This window comes from Phoxinus phoxinus (genome assembly GCF_949152265.1).
Source record: "Phoxinus phoxinus genome assembly, chromosome: 20".
Lineage (NCBI taxonomy): Eukaryota > Metazoa > Chordata > Actinopteri > Cypriniformes > Leuciscidae > Phoxinus > Phoxinus phoxinus.
In genome coordinates this window covers 1968916-1986247 of record NC_136895.1, presented here as the reverse complement: position 1 = coordinate 1986247, position 17332 = coordinate 1968916, and the positions used below count along the sequence as shown (strand labels likewise).

Genomic DNA, 17332 nt, shown 5'->3' with positions numbered 1-17332 from the left:
ACTAATAGGTTGCCACAAAGTAAGGCTTTTTTATTGTCAGTATGCATTTTGTGTAACCAAAAGTCATATGGAGAGTTTTTCCATAGGGGATTTTACAAAACGCACTAGCATACTTTGGCAAATAATGGTCTAACCCACATGGAAAGAACCTATATAAACATATATGTTTTAATATAGGTTTTGATATAGGTTTTTAACATATGTGACATATAAAATTGGCCGTTTTCCTATATTATATGCACATATATGTACACATATATGTGTACATATATATGTGCATACATGTACCTATATAGGTACATATATGCGTGCATATATGCACATATATGTGTGCATATATGCACCTATATGTGTGCATATATGCACCTATATGTGTGCATATATGCACCTATATGTGTGCATACATGCACCTATATGTTTACCTATAAGTAAAATTATTAACGTATATGTGTGCATATATGCACTTATATGTTCACCTATATATTAGTAAAATTATTAAAATCCATAGCTACTAGGCAACAAATAAAAGCCCAAAATGTAGCAATTTACATTATTTATTTACTAAAGAACAATCAAACAGTAAGTACAAGAACAAAAATAAGACAAAAAACTGAACAGAAAAAACAAACAATTTATCGAGTTGATCTCCTCAGCTCCGTGAGCTTCGAATTAATTGACGTGCCTATCTGCCCTCGGCTGGCTGCCGGCCACTTCTTCAATGTAGCATCTAGAGAAGACAAAAATAATAAGACAGTATAATTATTATAATAATAATAATAGTGCTTCATCAGGAACCCAAAGTGCTTACAGTACAGCTGCGATTGGACACATACAGTGCTATGCATAAGTTTAGACACCCATGCTAAAGTTGAGTATTTTTTTAAATTAAGGCATTAAGTTCAATCTCCAAAAGATGATTTTTTATTCCTCTTTTTAGTCAACTTTAGCATGGGTGTCTAAACTTATGCATAGCACTGTATTTTGGATAAAGGGCTGATTATAATAAAAAAATTGGATTCTGCTAAATCTGAAAGAAATTCTGATTGAATACATCACCTCCGTTTTTTTTTTAGTGGCATCGTTCTTTCATATGCACATGTCCGTCATGTGGACTGCATTGTTAACAGTCATATGGTCAATCATGTGCATCCAAAGCTGAGAAAATTCATGGATAGGAAAAATTTAGCCACTCCCACTTTTTTGGTTTGCTTAAAACACAGGTGAAGTACAACTTCTGCAGTTGTTTTAGGGAAATTAAGACCGCTCTGCAGATGTCAAAATGCTATTATTGGGCTATATTGGGCTGCACTTTTATAGCATTTTCTTGCACCCAACAGTACCCAAAATACTTTACAATGGCCTCCCATTGACCCATTCTAACCCATTGATACAAGTAGGCTATTGTTAAAGTGGTGAAATTATAAAGTCTTAAAAGTTTTGTTTTCCCTTCTCAACGCATTTACTCACCAATAATGGCTGCCTTTTTTATTTGGTCAAGGGCGACCAGCTGCTCCCCATCCCCTCTGGTTCCCACCTTAAAGTAATATTTCAAAATTATTATGAAAGGGGGGTAAAATGAAGGTGGAGAAAGCAAGAGTTTTTTTATATACACACACACACACACATCACATTTTCTTGAGGTGCAAGGAAATACAAAAATGCCAAGTAAAAAAGCGATGCTATGCACACAAACATAATTTATTCCACAGAATATGACTGACTTGTTTTTTTTCAAGGACAGAAGAGATTAGGAACATGTTATGTACCATTCAGGTTGCTTTTCATTAAAGTCTTCAAATCAAAGGTGCCCAGCAGCAGATTCCGCACCATGGCAGTAGCAGAGGAGGCAAGGCGGGCTGCTTTCCACGCTTCTGCCTGGCAAAACACCCCAGAGCCCTTTATAACTTCAATCTGAAAAATAATTTCACATCACAATATTAATTTATTGGCAACTTTTAGAAACTTTTCAATATTGATTCTTATGCTTAGCTTCCCAATTGTTAATAGGTTTTTATGTATAAATGCAGATTAATGATAAAGATATGAAACAAATTAATCATTGCCCTAAACGTTATTAAAGGAGAGAAGGAGGACAGGGTGGGGGGAAAGGGGAAAGGAGGAGGTTGGACGGAGAGTAGGGAAGGAGAAAAGACAGTGGGTGGAGAGAAGCGAAGGGGGGCAGGAGGAAAGGATGATTGTCACTTATAACACTAATTGGCTCCTACAAAGCACACAGTTTATAACCATCCTTACTACATAATATATTATTCACCTGTGTTTTCGCTGAGGTCTCAGCGGTTGCTGCAGTCTTGTTAGAGAAGAAAAACAGTTAAACTCTTCAACAATTTTATGTATATGGGGCAAGTAAATTACATATTACCACTAACTATCCCAACATAAAAATCCCTATAGCTCTGTTTGAGTAACAAGTAAACAAAATAAATAAATAAAAATGCAAGGGGGTTACTCACCGGTTGCACTTCTCCAAAAGTCGAGGAGGAGGAATCTAGATCCTCCACAGAAGTCCTTCCAGTCTTGTTCATAGAAGAAAAATATAGTTATTCTCTTCAATGAATTAAAGTGCAAACACATCAAATAATTAACACTATCAATCAGCCCAACATCACAAGTCTCTACAGCTCTGCTTGAGAAGCAATTTTAAAAAGCAATGAAAATCAGAGGAACTTACCTTTTGAGCAATAATGGCGAGGTCACTTTTCATTTGAGGGATTTCTAGAAAGAGGTTATATAAAGAAAAAACAATAATTACAATCACTAGATCAAAATAGCACCCAGCAACTCAGTGCCCTTACTCTTCGAAATACATTTCCTGCAGCTATGAACGCAAGCTACAAGCCCATTGATAAGGCTCTCCAGAGGAAACCTGGTTGTGAACACAATTTTATTCTCCAATTTCTCCCAAATTCAAATTCACCAGGGGTTTTTTCTGGAGCCGATTGCCTTCTTGAGCCTTTGAAGGCAGAGAAGCATCATTTATTCTCATGAACTATATGTTCTCTAGGCCATGACTTTTGTTAACCATCTACAAATTCCTCCAGAAAGAGACAAATAAATATAATTCTAATTTGAATCTTATAAACGGCCATATGAGCACCCACTCTACCAACATGTGTTTCAGCCCATAAAATTTCTAAGTTAATACTTCTCTGTCAACGCAATATCCATCTCCAGTAAAAACCCTGCTAATAAATATTAAAATTAGGAATACTTACGATTGATGATAATGTCTTTTAGACGTGCATTTTCATTTTTGAGAGAATGGACTTCATGTCTCAACTCCTGCAAATTTCTTTGCATTTGGTCGAGTTTCCTTCTCTCCCACAACTGTTCGTCCAGTTGTTTTCTAAATTCAGCAGCTGTCTACGAGAAAGAGAGAAGAACAACAGCTAATTGTTATATAACTTCTTTTGTAAATGGTTGATTCTGATTGGCTGGGAGAATGTCACGAGAGGTGTAAGAGGAAGGTGGCAAGAAGTCTAGGGTATAAATCCCTCCCCTTGGCTATATGTAACTGGTTGTCCGGCCTCCTGGTGGTTATTCCTTATTTAAAACATGAAACTTCAACATCTTGTATTTCATGTAATGCATGCATGTAACACCACAAACTGGATGTCATTTAGGCTACCTTTTTCTTGGGTGGTACTATGTCCTCTTCATCCCCAATACACTCCTCCTCTTCGCTGGCCCGCTGGGAGGGAGAGAGAAAGAGAGAGAGAGGACAAAGTAGCCTACTGTGCTGGTGTCATACCTTGTAACAGCTACTGGTAAAGCACTTTATTATAAAAGTCTTACTCATCTTTACTGTATTGCAATGTAATAAGTAACACACACTGGATGCAGACTGGTAGTGTACCTTGTTCTTTGAAGGTCTGTCATGACGCGCCTCCTCCTCCTCCTCCTTCTCCTCCTCCTCGTCCTCCTCCTCCTCCTCGTGGTTGTATTTAGAAGAACATCTCTTCACGTCAACCTTCGGTGGGAGAGGGAGAAACAGAGGACAAAGTTCCCTTATCCCCCATAAAAATCTTACTAATCATGAATGTATTGTAATGTAACAACACATACACTACAGGATGCAGACTGGTAGTGTACCTTGTTCTTTGAAAGTCTGTCATGACCCTCCTCCTGCTTCTCACCCTCCTGGTGCTTGTATTTTGGAAGCCCCTCCCTTTTTATTGTAAACCTTGAGAGACAGACTGACTTTTAACACAACTCTTATTAACTTTACGCCACCATGCACATACATCTTGTCAACAAAGCACATGAAATCATCATAGATGACACAATTGATATTGATATCAATTCCAATTGGACTTCGCTAACAGTAGCAAATTAGGTAGTTAGCTAACAACATGAGCCAGAAACCTAAGCTAGCCAGGTACCTAGCAAGATCCATTTTACACTTATTTAAGTGTGCAAAACAATTTAATGTGGTGTCAGCTAAAGTTAGCGTGTAACATAACTTACTTGCCACGTCAATAATTCTGGCTTGATGTACCGGCCAAGGTTGGCGACCTTTTCGCCATTCCACCAGCTTATCGTTTTTATCAGTCCTTTCAAGAAAATTTTGAATTGAAAAATTCCGGACACAGTCAATGGGCAAAATGCTGTGGGCCCCTCTATGTAAATAAATGAAGAAAACAGTTAAAGTTGGATACAAATATTTCACTTTGTGTGTTTTGAATCTACAGTCTTAAAGGTTTCACCTCATGAATGGATTTTACCGACTTGGACTTAATCAATGAGTCATATTATATTATATTGAGTGATGCATGAAGTGTTTTAACATTACCACAACATTTTTGTTAGGGACATTTCTGAAGATATGGGTGATGATGAAGAAGCTGTGGCCGCTTCTTCTACAACTCAGTTAGTAGAAAACACGCACACACGCATTAGGCCTAGGCCTACATATTTATTGATCGTGGATTTTTATTTTTATTTTAGGTATCACACCCAAGAGGATCAAGATGACCCGGTGTCTACTGCTTCTGATGGCACAGTAAGTTGCTAAAAATGACTACAATATTCAAGTTAGGTGTTTTTTGTTTTGTTCGTCCATGTGCATGCACACTAGTTACTGTAAATCATCATAAGATAATTCCACAACCCAAACTTCCACCTGATGTTGGTTAAAGTGGAGCACAAATTGGAAATACCATATTACTTTGTCCTTTCCACATTGCAGCGATACCCATGTTTTTACGTTTTGATTCAGGTGCCACATACAAAATGACAGAACCTGTCTCTCACTGTGGGCCTGATGTCACTCTGACGTCAACACAGGATAGTGTCAGAAGAATATACATGTGGACAAAAGGGGCAGTTATTTAATAATTTATGATATAATGACAAAAAAATCAATGGAAAGGACTGTTAAAAAAATAAAAAAATACATTTGAGCCTGACTTCTAATGCAGGTGTTTACCAAGCACATTAAATAGTACATTTGTATGCATCTGTGCAAATTTGGGATTGCTAATCCAATGTTTTAAATTCACAGATGAACCAACCCATACCTGGCCCTAGCTCTTCACCTGGGGAGCCAGTAGAGGAACATCTAGAAGACCCCTCAAGTCCAATTTTAGACCAGAAACCAACAAAAGAACAGGTGGAACTCCTGCTGCTGGCATTAAAACTCAAACACGGATTAACAAATAGAGCCTTGGAGGACATCATGCATCTTATCAACTTTACTGATCCTGGTGGGGAATTGGTTAGTGGCTCAAAGTACCTTTTCTACAAGGCATTTGATTCAGTGAAAGACATATTAGAAGTACATTATGTGTGCAAGAGTTGCAACGTAAGCATGCAGGAAGGTCCCTTTAATGTCAAGTGCCCAGTCTGTGACCAGGACACATCAAAAGCGCATGCACAAAAAGACCAGTGTTTTTTGTACTTGCCACTAAAATACCAAATTAAAAAACTGCTTGAGGACCACCAATTAGGGAAACACCTGAAACACTGTTTTGAGAAGAAGGATGCCTCCATTAAAGATATATACGATGGACATTTATACAAAAAACTATCACCCCTTGCATCACCTGACAGCATATCACTGACTTCCAACTGTGATGGAGTGCCAGTGCACAAATCAAGCACAAAAAGTTTGTGGCCAATTTTGTGTACTGTCAATGAACTGCCAATACAACTACGTGCAAAACATGTTATGCTTTGTGGCCTGTGGTTTGGTCAAAACAAACCAAATATGAACACGTACATGAAACCATTTGTCGATGAATGCATAGACTTGTACTCTAATGGTCTTATATGGCAAAGTGAAAGTGGGGAAGTTGTCACAAGTAAAGTACTGCTTACTACCATGGTGGCAGATTCAGTTGCTCGGCCACTGATTCTAAACTTTAAACAGTTTAATGGAGAGTTTGGGTGTTCTTTTTGTATGCAGAAAGGAACAACTGTGTTAAAACGCAGGGGGCGTGTAAGGGCTTATCCCTATGAAAAAGCAGAGTTGAGGAATCCCTCCCAGACTGATGATCTGGTAGAAGAGGCTCTTGCTGGAAACCCCACTAAGGGAGTGAAAGGGCCTAGTATTTTGTCTTGTCTACCTGATTTTAATATCATTGATGGCAATGCACAGTGTGCTGCTGGGTGTAGCAAGAAGCATCACCACGCTGTGGTTTCATTCGGAAAACAACCAATCGCCATGGTATATCGGACGCTCAACAGAACAGATTGATGACATTTTAACTTCTATTAAACCCCCCTGTAATGTTTCCCGTGTCCCCCGCTCAGTGAAAGAGAAAAAGTTCTGGAAGGCACACGAGTGGAACATGTGGTTGTTTTATTACAGCATACCAACATTGAAAGGGGTCTTACCTAAAAAAATATCTGAAGCACTGGTTTAAGTTGGTAAAGGGGGTTTCTCTTCTACTCGGTGAGAATATATCACCACTGCACATATCAGAATCTGAGGGGTTGCTAACTGAGTTTGTTCAGGAAATGGAGACCCTTTATGGGATCAATAATGTCACTTTCAATGTACATTTGTGCCTTCATCTGCCCAATACTGTGAGGAACTGGGGTCCCCTCTGGGCAAAGTCTGCATTTGTGTTTGAGTCATACAATAGGGTCATTTTAGATATGATAAAGAGCAGCCAGGGAGTTTCTCTGCAGATAATGAAAACAGTTTGGCTACAGGTTGCATTTCCATCATTTGCCCAAAAAACCATGGTGGCAGCTTCTGGTGATTACTTGGCTCTCTTAGAGTCTTTTTCAGTTGAGAAAAAAATGGTGCAGGAAGTAAGTCGCTCTCATGGTGTTACATCTCTGGGTAGGCCTAAAATTTGTATGATCAGAAATGATGATTTTCTGGCCTTGAACAGCATCAGCAACCTAGAAAATAGAGTCACTGTGAAGTATTTTTGCAGAGTAGTGGTTAATGGTGAAATAGTTCATTCACGAAACTACTCGCGTACTTTTCGGAGAAACTCGTACTCTGTCATTCTTTCTGATCGAGAGGAAAGTATTTTCTCTGTGAAGACATTCATTGTCTGTGATCTGGGGCAGGGGGAGACATGTTATGCAGTGGGGAAGTACTACCAAAAAGTGAAACAGGACATCTGCGGTCAATTTAAGAATCCTTGTTATTTCATCCCTGTAGGGAAAAGTCTGGGGCCTTTAGTTGCTATTCAAGCATCTCAGATAAAAGAAAAGTGTCTGTTCGTTGAAACTGTGAACAGAAATGTTGACATTGTCTTCAAATTCATTAACCACAGTGAAATGCTCAGATAGATGTGGGATGATGATGATGATTACTTAAGCAGAAATGTTGACATTGTCTTCAAATTCATTAACCACAGTGAAATGCTCAGATAGATGTGGGATGATGATGATGATTACTTAAGCAGAAATGTTGACATTGTCTTCAAATTCATTAACCACAGTGAAATGCTCAGATAGATGTGGGACGATGACGATGATGATTACTTGAATGTATGTTCTATGTATTTTTTTTTTTTTGCTACATTTAGACTGCAATGACCTTTCAATTGTAAAAAAGGCTTGATTTACTAAATAAAAAAAACGATAAACCATTTTGTTATACATTTCCTTCTTTTCCACTATCTTCATACAAGAAAGAATTGACCTTGTAAATGTTTCAGGAACACGTGTAGACATCACATCTTTACATCTCCTCTCACTTAATTGCCATAGTTAAATTCCATAACATGCCATTTACATGTGATACCAATTTCACGTGTTCGCACATACGTTTTTACATATATATTTTTTTAGTTAGTTCTTAGTTATTGCCTTGATAATAGAAAATATGAGCTAGGCATCATGTATGACAGTTGCCAAAGATATGAGCTACAAAATTACCAAATCCTGCCATGAGCTATATGAGACATAAGTAGTAATAGGATACACCTTGTGTCAAAGTGATTAATGGCTTTGACCTTTGACCTTAGCGGGGGGTTTCCCACCCCGCCCCCTTCCGGTATGTGGGATCAAAGGCTAACCTTTGACCTTGGGGGGTTTCAGCTTCCTCCGGTATAGGAGATCAAAGGGTTGACCTTTGCCCCGCTATCAATCCATCATGTAAATAGGACAGTTGGTTTGACCCGGCGACCTCGCTAGCCATCGATCAAGTGATATGTAGTTTGACCTTGTGGCCCTCGCTAATATAGATCATGGTTTTTGACAGAAGTTCTTTTAATTATTTTTGACGAATGGTTTTGAGATAAGGTCTTTTAATTATTTGTGACGAATGGTTTTTGACAGAAGGTCTTTTAATTATTTTTGATGAATGGTTTTGATCGTTTGAAGAATGGGTATATCAGGGGTATATGTATGTCACAGGCCCCCTGGGCCCTTCCACATTGTAAGTGAGTCTATATGGGCTGTACTGTGAAACTGTAAACGATATCTCTCACAAAAGTTGAAATAGAATAAATGGTTATAAAATAAAACGTATAATATAAATATCTTACTAAATCCTTACACAAAAAGTTGAAATGATTATAAAATAACTTAGTAAAGTTTTAAATGATCATCTTACTAAAGTTGAAAAAAAAACATTCATTCAGATTATATAAATGAAATATAAATGAACATCTTACTAAAGTTAAAAAACAATCATTTAAATTATATAAATTAAATATAAATAAACAGCTAAAAAATCCGCTGAACCAAGCATTTAAGTTTAAAGTTAAAATGGAGTCACAAAAGTTGAAAAACAACAAATAAAATATAAATGTCTATAAAATAAAACGTATAATATAAATATCTTACTAAAGTTGAAAAACAGCATTCTAAATGAAATATAAAATGAACATCTACTGAACCAGTCAAGATAAAAATAAAATCATCTTACCTTTTTAGAGAGTTGAATAAGCTTATGAATGGGTTAAAATATTGTTTACACAACTTGTTTTACGGGATCCAGTCATTCCTGAAACAAGTCTCAAAACATAGGGAAGCGCGCCTGTGTGTGTGTGTGTGTGTGTGTGTGTGTGATAATATCTTGGGTCTTCCTATTATATTTGATGAATGGTTTTTGTTTGTTTGAAGTCAAGAAGGGTTATATAGTAAGTGTGTGTCACAGATTCACTCCCACCCAGCGCATTGGGGTTGCTGGACACTGTGGAAATGATAAAATAGATTTTCTAATAATGACGTAAATTTTACACTGACTAAAGTTGAAAAACATTCATTTAAATTATATAAATGAAATATAAAAAAACATCTTACAATCTTTGTAAGTCTTGACGGTCTCTGTTCATATGGGGTGTTTTTTCACACAGGCCTTTGACCTTGGGTGGCTGTAACTCACAAAGAAGAATGTCTCTCTCTCTCTCTCTCTCTCTCAAAGCACAGGGCACGCGCGTCTGTGTGTGTGTGTGTGTTCACCGATCAGAACGAGACATTGCAAATATTTTGTTAGTGCAAAATTTATTGTATAAGTATAAAAAGTTTAAATATGATCTTTTTAAAAATGAAAATATTGTTTAAATTAAATATTTAAAGTTAATACATTCGTATAATCTATTTAACTTTTAGCAGATTACTGTAATGGGTTTTTTAACGGTGACCCTAACGTATAATAGTTATTAAGCAATGTCTGTTTAAAAACTTTAGATTGTTGAAAAACTGTACTGTCGTCTTGAATCTCATTTATATGAAAAGATTCAATCAGCATTTTTGAAATATTTTGTTAGTGCTAAATTTATTGTACAAGTATAAAAAGCTTAAATTATCTCTTTTAAAAATAAAAAGATTGTTTCAATTCAATGAATTAATAAAAACAAATATTCTGCATCGATGGTCTATGGAAAAACTTGACTTGAACTTAAAGTATATTTTTTATTTATCAGGTCCATGTAAAGAACTTTGAAATGTATGGGTCTCACAAGTCATCTCACACATTGTGTGAAATGTTCAATAATTCCTTAAGTATCTGTGAGCATAGGCCTATCTTCAGAGAGAGAGAGAGCAACAATGAAGACATTTTAGAATCTGTGATGCCTCAGACCGACCCCCATTGATAGGCTGCTCATAATGTCCTTCCGAACACCAGCACATCTTCAGAGAAATATGTTACTTGTCAATAATGTTATCTTCAGGATATAGAGTGACAGAGCAGATGAGCCTCTGTGCATCATGTAATGCTAGTCTGCTAACTCCTTTCCAGAGCCAAAGTTTTGTTTGTACTAAATTTATTTCAAAAGCATAATCGTAAAAGATTAAATATGATCTTTTAAAATGAAATGATTGTTTACATTAAATCTTTAAAGTTTTAATACATGTTTTATATCTCTATTTATCTTTTAGAAGATTACTGTAATGATTTTGTTTAACAGTAAAAATGTCATCAATATAACCATAGCCATAATGTTTTTTGTACTGTAACAGCATATTCTACCCCTTACACCTAAACACTGTCACCACAGACAACTGCATTTTTAATTTTTTCCCAAAAATAAATAAATAAATAATTTAATATAATAAGCTGTTTTGCACACACACAGTGTGCCAATTTATGGTTGGTTCCATAAATTAACTAATCTCTATTTTTTATGAAATGAATATAAATAAAGTATATAACTCAATGAATAATAACAAATATTGTACTAATGTATTCAAACAATTTAAACATAGTTTTAGCTAACTAAATATATATATATATAAATAAAAAATAAAAAAATATATATAACACTTTATATTTTCATAGAGCTGAAGAAGTAGTTCTTTATGCAATGATTAAAAACTATCCAAAAAGCAAATCGTTTAAGTTGTCAAACAAAACCCTCCCGGATCCTTCAGTGATAAACTGCAGGGTGAAACGAAGCTTCAGACCCTCACAGAGACGGGGGCAGTTACAGACCAGATAACACATGAACACCTATAAACACAATGTCTCAGTAAAGCTAGTCTGCTTTCCAGAGTTTTATTCATACTAAATTCATTTAAAACCATAATCTTAAAAGTTTAAATTAGATCTTTAATTTAATTAGATCAAATCTTCAAAGTTTTATTAAAATCGTATCTTCTTAGAATAATCAATCATATGATATCAATGATTTTGCTTAAATTTAGCATAAGGTATTATTTTTACTAAACAGCGTCTGTTCAAAAACAAAATAAAAAATGTTTTAAAGCAAAAACTGTGCTTTGGCGTCTTAGATTTATAAAAAATATTAAATCAGCACTTTTGTCCATGCGACATGAAACTTGCTGTCAAAGTTTGTCACAATGTTTTTAAGAAATCCCAGGACTCTACATTGCTCTTATTTAGATTAAGTTGTATCATTTAGAAAATCACCACATATTTTCAGAGATGCGATGTGCCTCTGTGGCCTACGAGTAAAGTTTGTCTTGAGCGAATATTACATTTTACTCGTCTTAATTCAAAACATGATCTTACTTTTTCTACGCTAGCTATAGGCTATGATCTATTACATGTATAAGATGAATATATCATTTTTTACTTATCTTCTATCTCCCCGAATTATCCTTAATCAGTGTGGAAACACACACGGTGAAATATATGTAGAATTTTTAAATGTTATCTTTTTTTGATGCGACAGTTTGTCTGTTGGCCGCATGATACTATATCATGAATCATGCCCTTTGGCCTCCTCCATTTTATAGGCTTTTTTGTTAAAGACCCTACAAGTTAGTCTTTAAAGGTACGCTTTTTATAGGAATTTCTCCCATCTAGCGGTGAAATTCTTTTTTGCATTTAAACGACTAGTGTTCTATAGCGCCTCGCTTTTCAAAGGCGTGTTGCAACTGCGGTAGCCGTTATGAGCCAAGAAGCTATGAACATGTCTTCCAGTAGCACATCATCGAGTTATACATGTTCTACTGTTATGCTGACTAAATAATGACTTACACAACCAAGTAATGAGAAAAAAAAAACCTTTTAATTTAAACCGTAACATTGACTTACCTGTCGAGAAGGAAAGCAGCGTCCCTTCATTATCTCTTTCCACCTGGGAAAAGCTATCGCGATATTTTGAATTCACCGGTCACGTTTCCTTTGAAATATTTCTTTTTTTTTTTTGCTTTTTGGCTACGAGGATACCTTCTCCTGTGTCTCTGGAAAAGTATGATCCTGCATTATACCGTGCAGTGCAGCGTTTCAAATTTGCCCGCATCAGCTGGTTTCAGTTAGCCGGCTCTGAACGAAAACGTGTTTTGGAAACGCGTTGAGGTAGGCTAGTGCTTTTTGCCCCTCTCTGCTATTATATATTTTTTCAAGATGGCGGAACGACATGGAAGCCTCCATGGACTTACCCACCCCGTATAAATACAGATAAGAAATTCTTTGCTTACGAGGATAAGTCAAATCATTTGCAGAGGTAATTTTACACAAATGATGATATATTTATGAATAAAGACATTGATTTTAGCTAATAAAATACTTTTTTTTAAAACGACTGTACTTTTAATTTCAGATGTGTAAATTACAAAACAGCATTTTTCAATCGTCTTCAGAAGTCGTTTCTTCAATGGGTCTCCTGAGAATATGTAATTTCCTTTAAAACCAAAGATTAAGCTAAATGACACCACCATTCCCCCCAAAATCAAATACTCTATACGATTTGTATTACACTTTTTCAAAGGATAATCTTGCTGATATGATATGTCTGATGCAAGGTTTTGCAAAGAAATAGGTACTGCAATACTCCAAACAGTTCATCACAATGACATCATTATGGATGGACAATGGGTAAAAACACGGCCTGTTTAGGGTAGTTTTCCAGATTTTACCCCAAAATCAAATACTGTATTACACTTTTCAAATGATAATCTAGCTTTAAAGTTAGAAAAAAGTTAAAACCAAACATATCTTCATACCTGTTGTGTTCCGACACAAGACCATTACCTGGTTCTTTTTGTTTTATAAACTGACTTTTCTTATCTCTACAAATATCACCCCCCCCCCCCCCCCCCCCGATAAATATGGACTTAGGCCACATTTACACATAGCCGGGTATTTAGAGAAACGAATATTTCTCCCCCTTCGTTTTCAATAATAACATCGTGCACACAACCCGCATAAATACGCCGTCGAGCGCCTTTATAACTATGCTAAACCTATGGGCGGCAGTGTAGCGAGAAGGATAAAGCCATGCAAGCCAATCAGAATCCTCAGAATCGACAAGAGAGAACCTAAAACCCCGTTTCTCCCAGTTGACACGACAACATATAACCGGCGTTTTCAGAAATCTCCACTTTGGCCGGAGTTTTTAGAAATGATCGTTTTCTGGGATAAAAACGGCGTTTTCGTGTAAATGACAGGCCAAAACGCAGAGAAATATCTGCGTTTTCCCATCGTGTAAACGGGGCCTTAATATGGACACAATGTTTTTAGGAAAAAGCAGCGTTTTAACTAAATACAGAGTTTTAGACTTATCATCTTCAAATTTTAAATATAACATGGTCCGACATGTGGCTTTAGCTGGAGTGCAATTCTAGATTGCTACAGTGCCAACTTCAATTTAATTTTCATGAAGATGTTTACACAGATGTTTAGAACTTTACACAACTTTGAAGCTATTCATAACAAATTTTTTTCATTATGACAATAATTAATTCTACATTTCCAATAAAGTGCCAGGTGTCAGCTTTCAAATGAGACCATACTTGTGCTTTTAGTACAAAGGGTTCATGAACTGTATCTGTTTTAGTTTGGGTATGACATTTCTGGGGATTTTTCAAAAGTGGCGTTGCAGGGCTAACAGGTTAAAATACAACTAAACCAGATGATTTATTTTTGACAGACCTATGGAAATGCATGTTGGTTTCTAAGTTTTGCAAACATGCAATGTTCGAGAAAGCTAATATCGGCGTAATCTTTGCGAGGTCTCACCCACAACGCAAAACTTTGTGTTGGGGTGATCCATGCATAGCTTCACTAAAAGAAAATACTACGGAAACCACTTTCAAACTGTAATTTTACCATATTTTATTTATTTATATTATGGTTTCGCATTGATTTAAAGTTTTGTTTGTTTTATTAGTAACTAATACCTTTATTATTTTAACTAGCACTTCAACATCCAGCACAGAAATAAAGAGATGAATGAGCTAAGGACGTTCTCTGACCCCCAAATAGACAGATAATGTAATGTTCACAATCCACAATATGTTAGTGTGTGTGTTAATAGTTGTGCTTAAATCTTTAGTGATGCATAGTTCCACACTCTTGTAAAGCTTATGGACTAACTTTAAAACACGAATTCAAAAGTCCAAAACACCCGTATAAGATTCAAAATAATTTATATTTATATAATAAATACACAAAAGTATGCAAATGATGGTTTTATTACTTCACATTTTGTATGTTGGACCGTATGTGTTTTAGGTGAAGACGTTTCTTTGAGAGCCCTGTTTATAGGAATAAATGACACTTAATTTAAAGGGGTCATGACATGGGTTTTTTTATTTTATTATTATGTTCCCTTAGGTGCAAATATAGTATTACTATAGTTTTTTTTACAAAAAACTTTTAAAATGTAGTGATTTATTACCTTTTCCCACCCTGTTTCTCATCCTCTGATTCAAACAGCCTGTTTTGGGGGGGTTTCCCCTTTAAGAGTTCAGTGTTAACGCCCACTGTTATGATTGGCTAACGTCAGTGCCTATGCATCAATTATTAACGCCCCCAGCCAGAACATTTGCGTATTCAGCGTATTTAAAAAGTAGTTTAAAGTTTTAAACACATTACTTACAGTTTGCGTCGTCGTTGTTGAGCCCAGAATAGTCGGCAAGGACTTATCTTTGAGCAACAGTTTTCTGGCTGTAGATGTGCACAAAACAGAGGAGTCGTTTGGTAGCTTTTATGACGAACTCACTTTTAATGTTACACAGCGAAGCCTCTCAAACAACTGCCTCGTCTCCGCCCCCCGACCCTATCCTTAGTAATATGCTGCACCCGTAAATATAAGAATAGGTGCGACCCCACATATTCTACATCTTTCCTTTTTTTTTTTTTTTTTTTTTTTTTTTAAGTGCGAAAAAGAACTTGGCACAAACAACATAGAACACATGCTCACATCTGCTATAAACACAGCTGTCTTTGGAATCAATCAGTGCGTAACAAAGTCTTTGAACCTTGAATTAGGCTTGGACACCCTTCCTGATCGAGTAACAACAAACGGAGCTGGATTCTCTTGCCTGGAACTGTCGCTGTTTTGTGTCGAAGGCATGTCAAATGCATTTTCTGAAGTGTCAGGTGACATCACAACACATGGCCTTGCTTGAGTCTCTGGAGAGATCGCGGGCATGGACATGATGGTGGTAGCCGGACAGTATGATTCAGTCACACGTAGAAGGTGACGGCGGTTCCTTACATAGGTCTTACCATGAGACTTGACGATATAACTGTTGGGTTGGAGGGCATTTCCTGACACTGTGGCCAGCTTGTCAAACCCACAGGTTGTCTCCATGCGTACTGTCTGCCCAGGCTCCAGAGGTGAAAGGCGTCTGGCAGATTTGTCATGGCTAGCCTTTCCTTTTTGTCTGAGTGCAGACAAAGCAGCCTGAACATTGGTCTGAACTCTCGGTGTGAGCTGGGATTGTACCATAGGGATCAAGGACCTGGTGCGTCGGGACAGTAGACGTTGTGCTGGAGAAGGCAGGCCATCCCTGGGTGTGTTGCGCAGGTTGAGCAGGGCGGCGTAAATGTCAGAACCATCACGTGCACACTTTTCTAGGAGATGCTTTGCAGACCTGACACCCCGTTCCGCCAGACCGTTGGACCTAGGGTAATGGGGACTACTCGTGACATGCTGAAAGTCCCACTGGTGAGCAAAGTTCTTGAATTCCCTGCTTGAAAACGATGTTGCATTGTCAGTCATTAACTGGTAGGGGATCCCATGTACAGCGAATTGCCGTTTCAGGTGCCTGATTACAGTATTACTGGAAAGGTTCGGAAGAGCATCATACTCCCACCAACCAGAGTACGAGTCCACCAAGACCAGGTAAGTCTTGCCTGACCACTCGAATATGTCAGCCGCTGTGATGGACCATGGACTGTCTGGTATCTGATGAAGGTGCAAAGGTTCTCTCATCTGGTGCTGCTTTAGAGCATTGCACGGAGCACATTTGGAGACTTCCCTTTCAATGTCACTGTGTATTGTAGGCCAGAACATGGTCTCGCGTGCCCGTCGCTTGGTGGACTGAATGCCAGGATGACCTTGGTGAAGCTGTGTTAGGTAATGTTTCTGGAGCGAGTGGGGGATTACATACCTCTGACCACGAAGAATCAAACCAGTATCCACTGTCAATTCATCCCTCATAGCGTAAAATGGGCGGATGTCATGTGGAACGTCCTTATATGAGCTAGGCCAACCAGTGAGAATCGTGTCTGCAAGGCGTTTGCAGACAGCATCGTCCTGTGTGTTTTGCCTGAGTTCTTCAATCCGTCTAGATGACAACACCCCTTCCAGAGCTAACACATCATAGTCCTCGATGGTTTCAGGACTGACAGTGGTGGGGAGGTGTGCACGTGATAGTGCATCCGCAACGTACAGTTCACGGCCTCGTTTATAAATCACATTCAGATGATAACGCTGAAGTTTGAGCATCATTCTCTGGATGCGCACCGACGCTGTGTGCAGAGGCTTTCTCAGAATGGTTATGAGGGGTTGATGATCCGTCTCCACAGTCACTGGGCGGCCGTAGATATAATCATGGAATTTTACACAGGCAAAGACTAGTCCCAAAAGTTCTTTCTCAATCTGTGCGTAGCGCGCCTCAGTGTCAGTGAGAGATCTCGATGCAAATGCAACAGGCCTGCCATCCTGAAGACAGACTGCTCCGAGACCATGCTGGGAGGCAT

At 37.5% G+C, this 17332-nt stretch overlaps 3 protein-coding genes across 6 annotated transcripts in view; 2 read left to right on the top strand and 1 right to left on the bottom strand.

Annotated features, from left to right (window-relative positions):
• LOC306988061 (uncharacterized protein) overlaps positions 1-17332 on the top strand; it is a 317180-nt gene that overhangs the window by 44255 nt on the left and 255593 nt on the right. The gene's annotated exons all lie outside the window — the stretch shown is intronic.
• LOC306988792 (uncharacterized protein) lies at positions 562-4414 on the bottom strand (the record flags this gene model as incomplete). The annotated part of the gene is made up of 11 exons (XM_079593941.1): positions 562-727; positions 1468-1534; positions 1767-1911; positions 2273-2308; positions 2472-2534; positions 2690-2733; positions 3234-3381; positions 3647-3709; positions 3875-3988; positions 4111-4201; positions 4401-4414. 10 exons carry the CDS (start codon positions 4412-4414, stop codon positions 1494-1496), a joined length of 759 nt encoding a protein of 252 aa, XP_079450067.1. The 3' UTR covers positions 562-727; positions 1468-1493.
• On the top strand, positions 4488-8044 carry LOC306988060 (uncharacterized protein). 2 transcript variants are annotated; one of them, XM_079592760.1, is made up of 4 exons: positions 4488-4887; positions 4966-5020; positions 5522-7856; positions 7939-8044. In XM_079592760.1, the coding sequence occupies exons 1-3, from the start codon at positions 4844-4846 to the stop codon at positions 6713-6715; spliced, it is 1293 nt and encodes a 430-aa protein (XP_079448886.1). In that variant the 5' UTR covers positions 4488-4843; the 3' UTR covers positions 6716-7856; positions 7939-8044. The 2 variants fall into 2 exon arrangements, with proteins under 2 accessions (XP_079448886.1, XP_079448885.1); XM_079592759.1 differs by having other exon boundaries at positions 4488-5020.

Coding starts and splice junctions, on each gene's coding strand:
- LOC306988060 (XM_079592759.1), top strand. CDS start 4,844: ATGGGTGATGATGAAGAAGCTGTGGCCGCTTCTTCTACAACTCAGTTA. Junction 5,021..5,521: donor CTACTGCTTCTGATGGCACA/GTAAGTTGCTAA, acceptor TTAAATTCACAG/ATGAACCAACCCATACCTGG.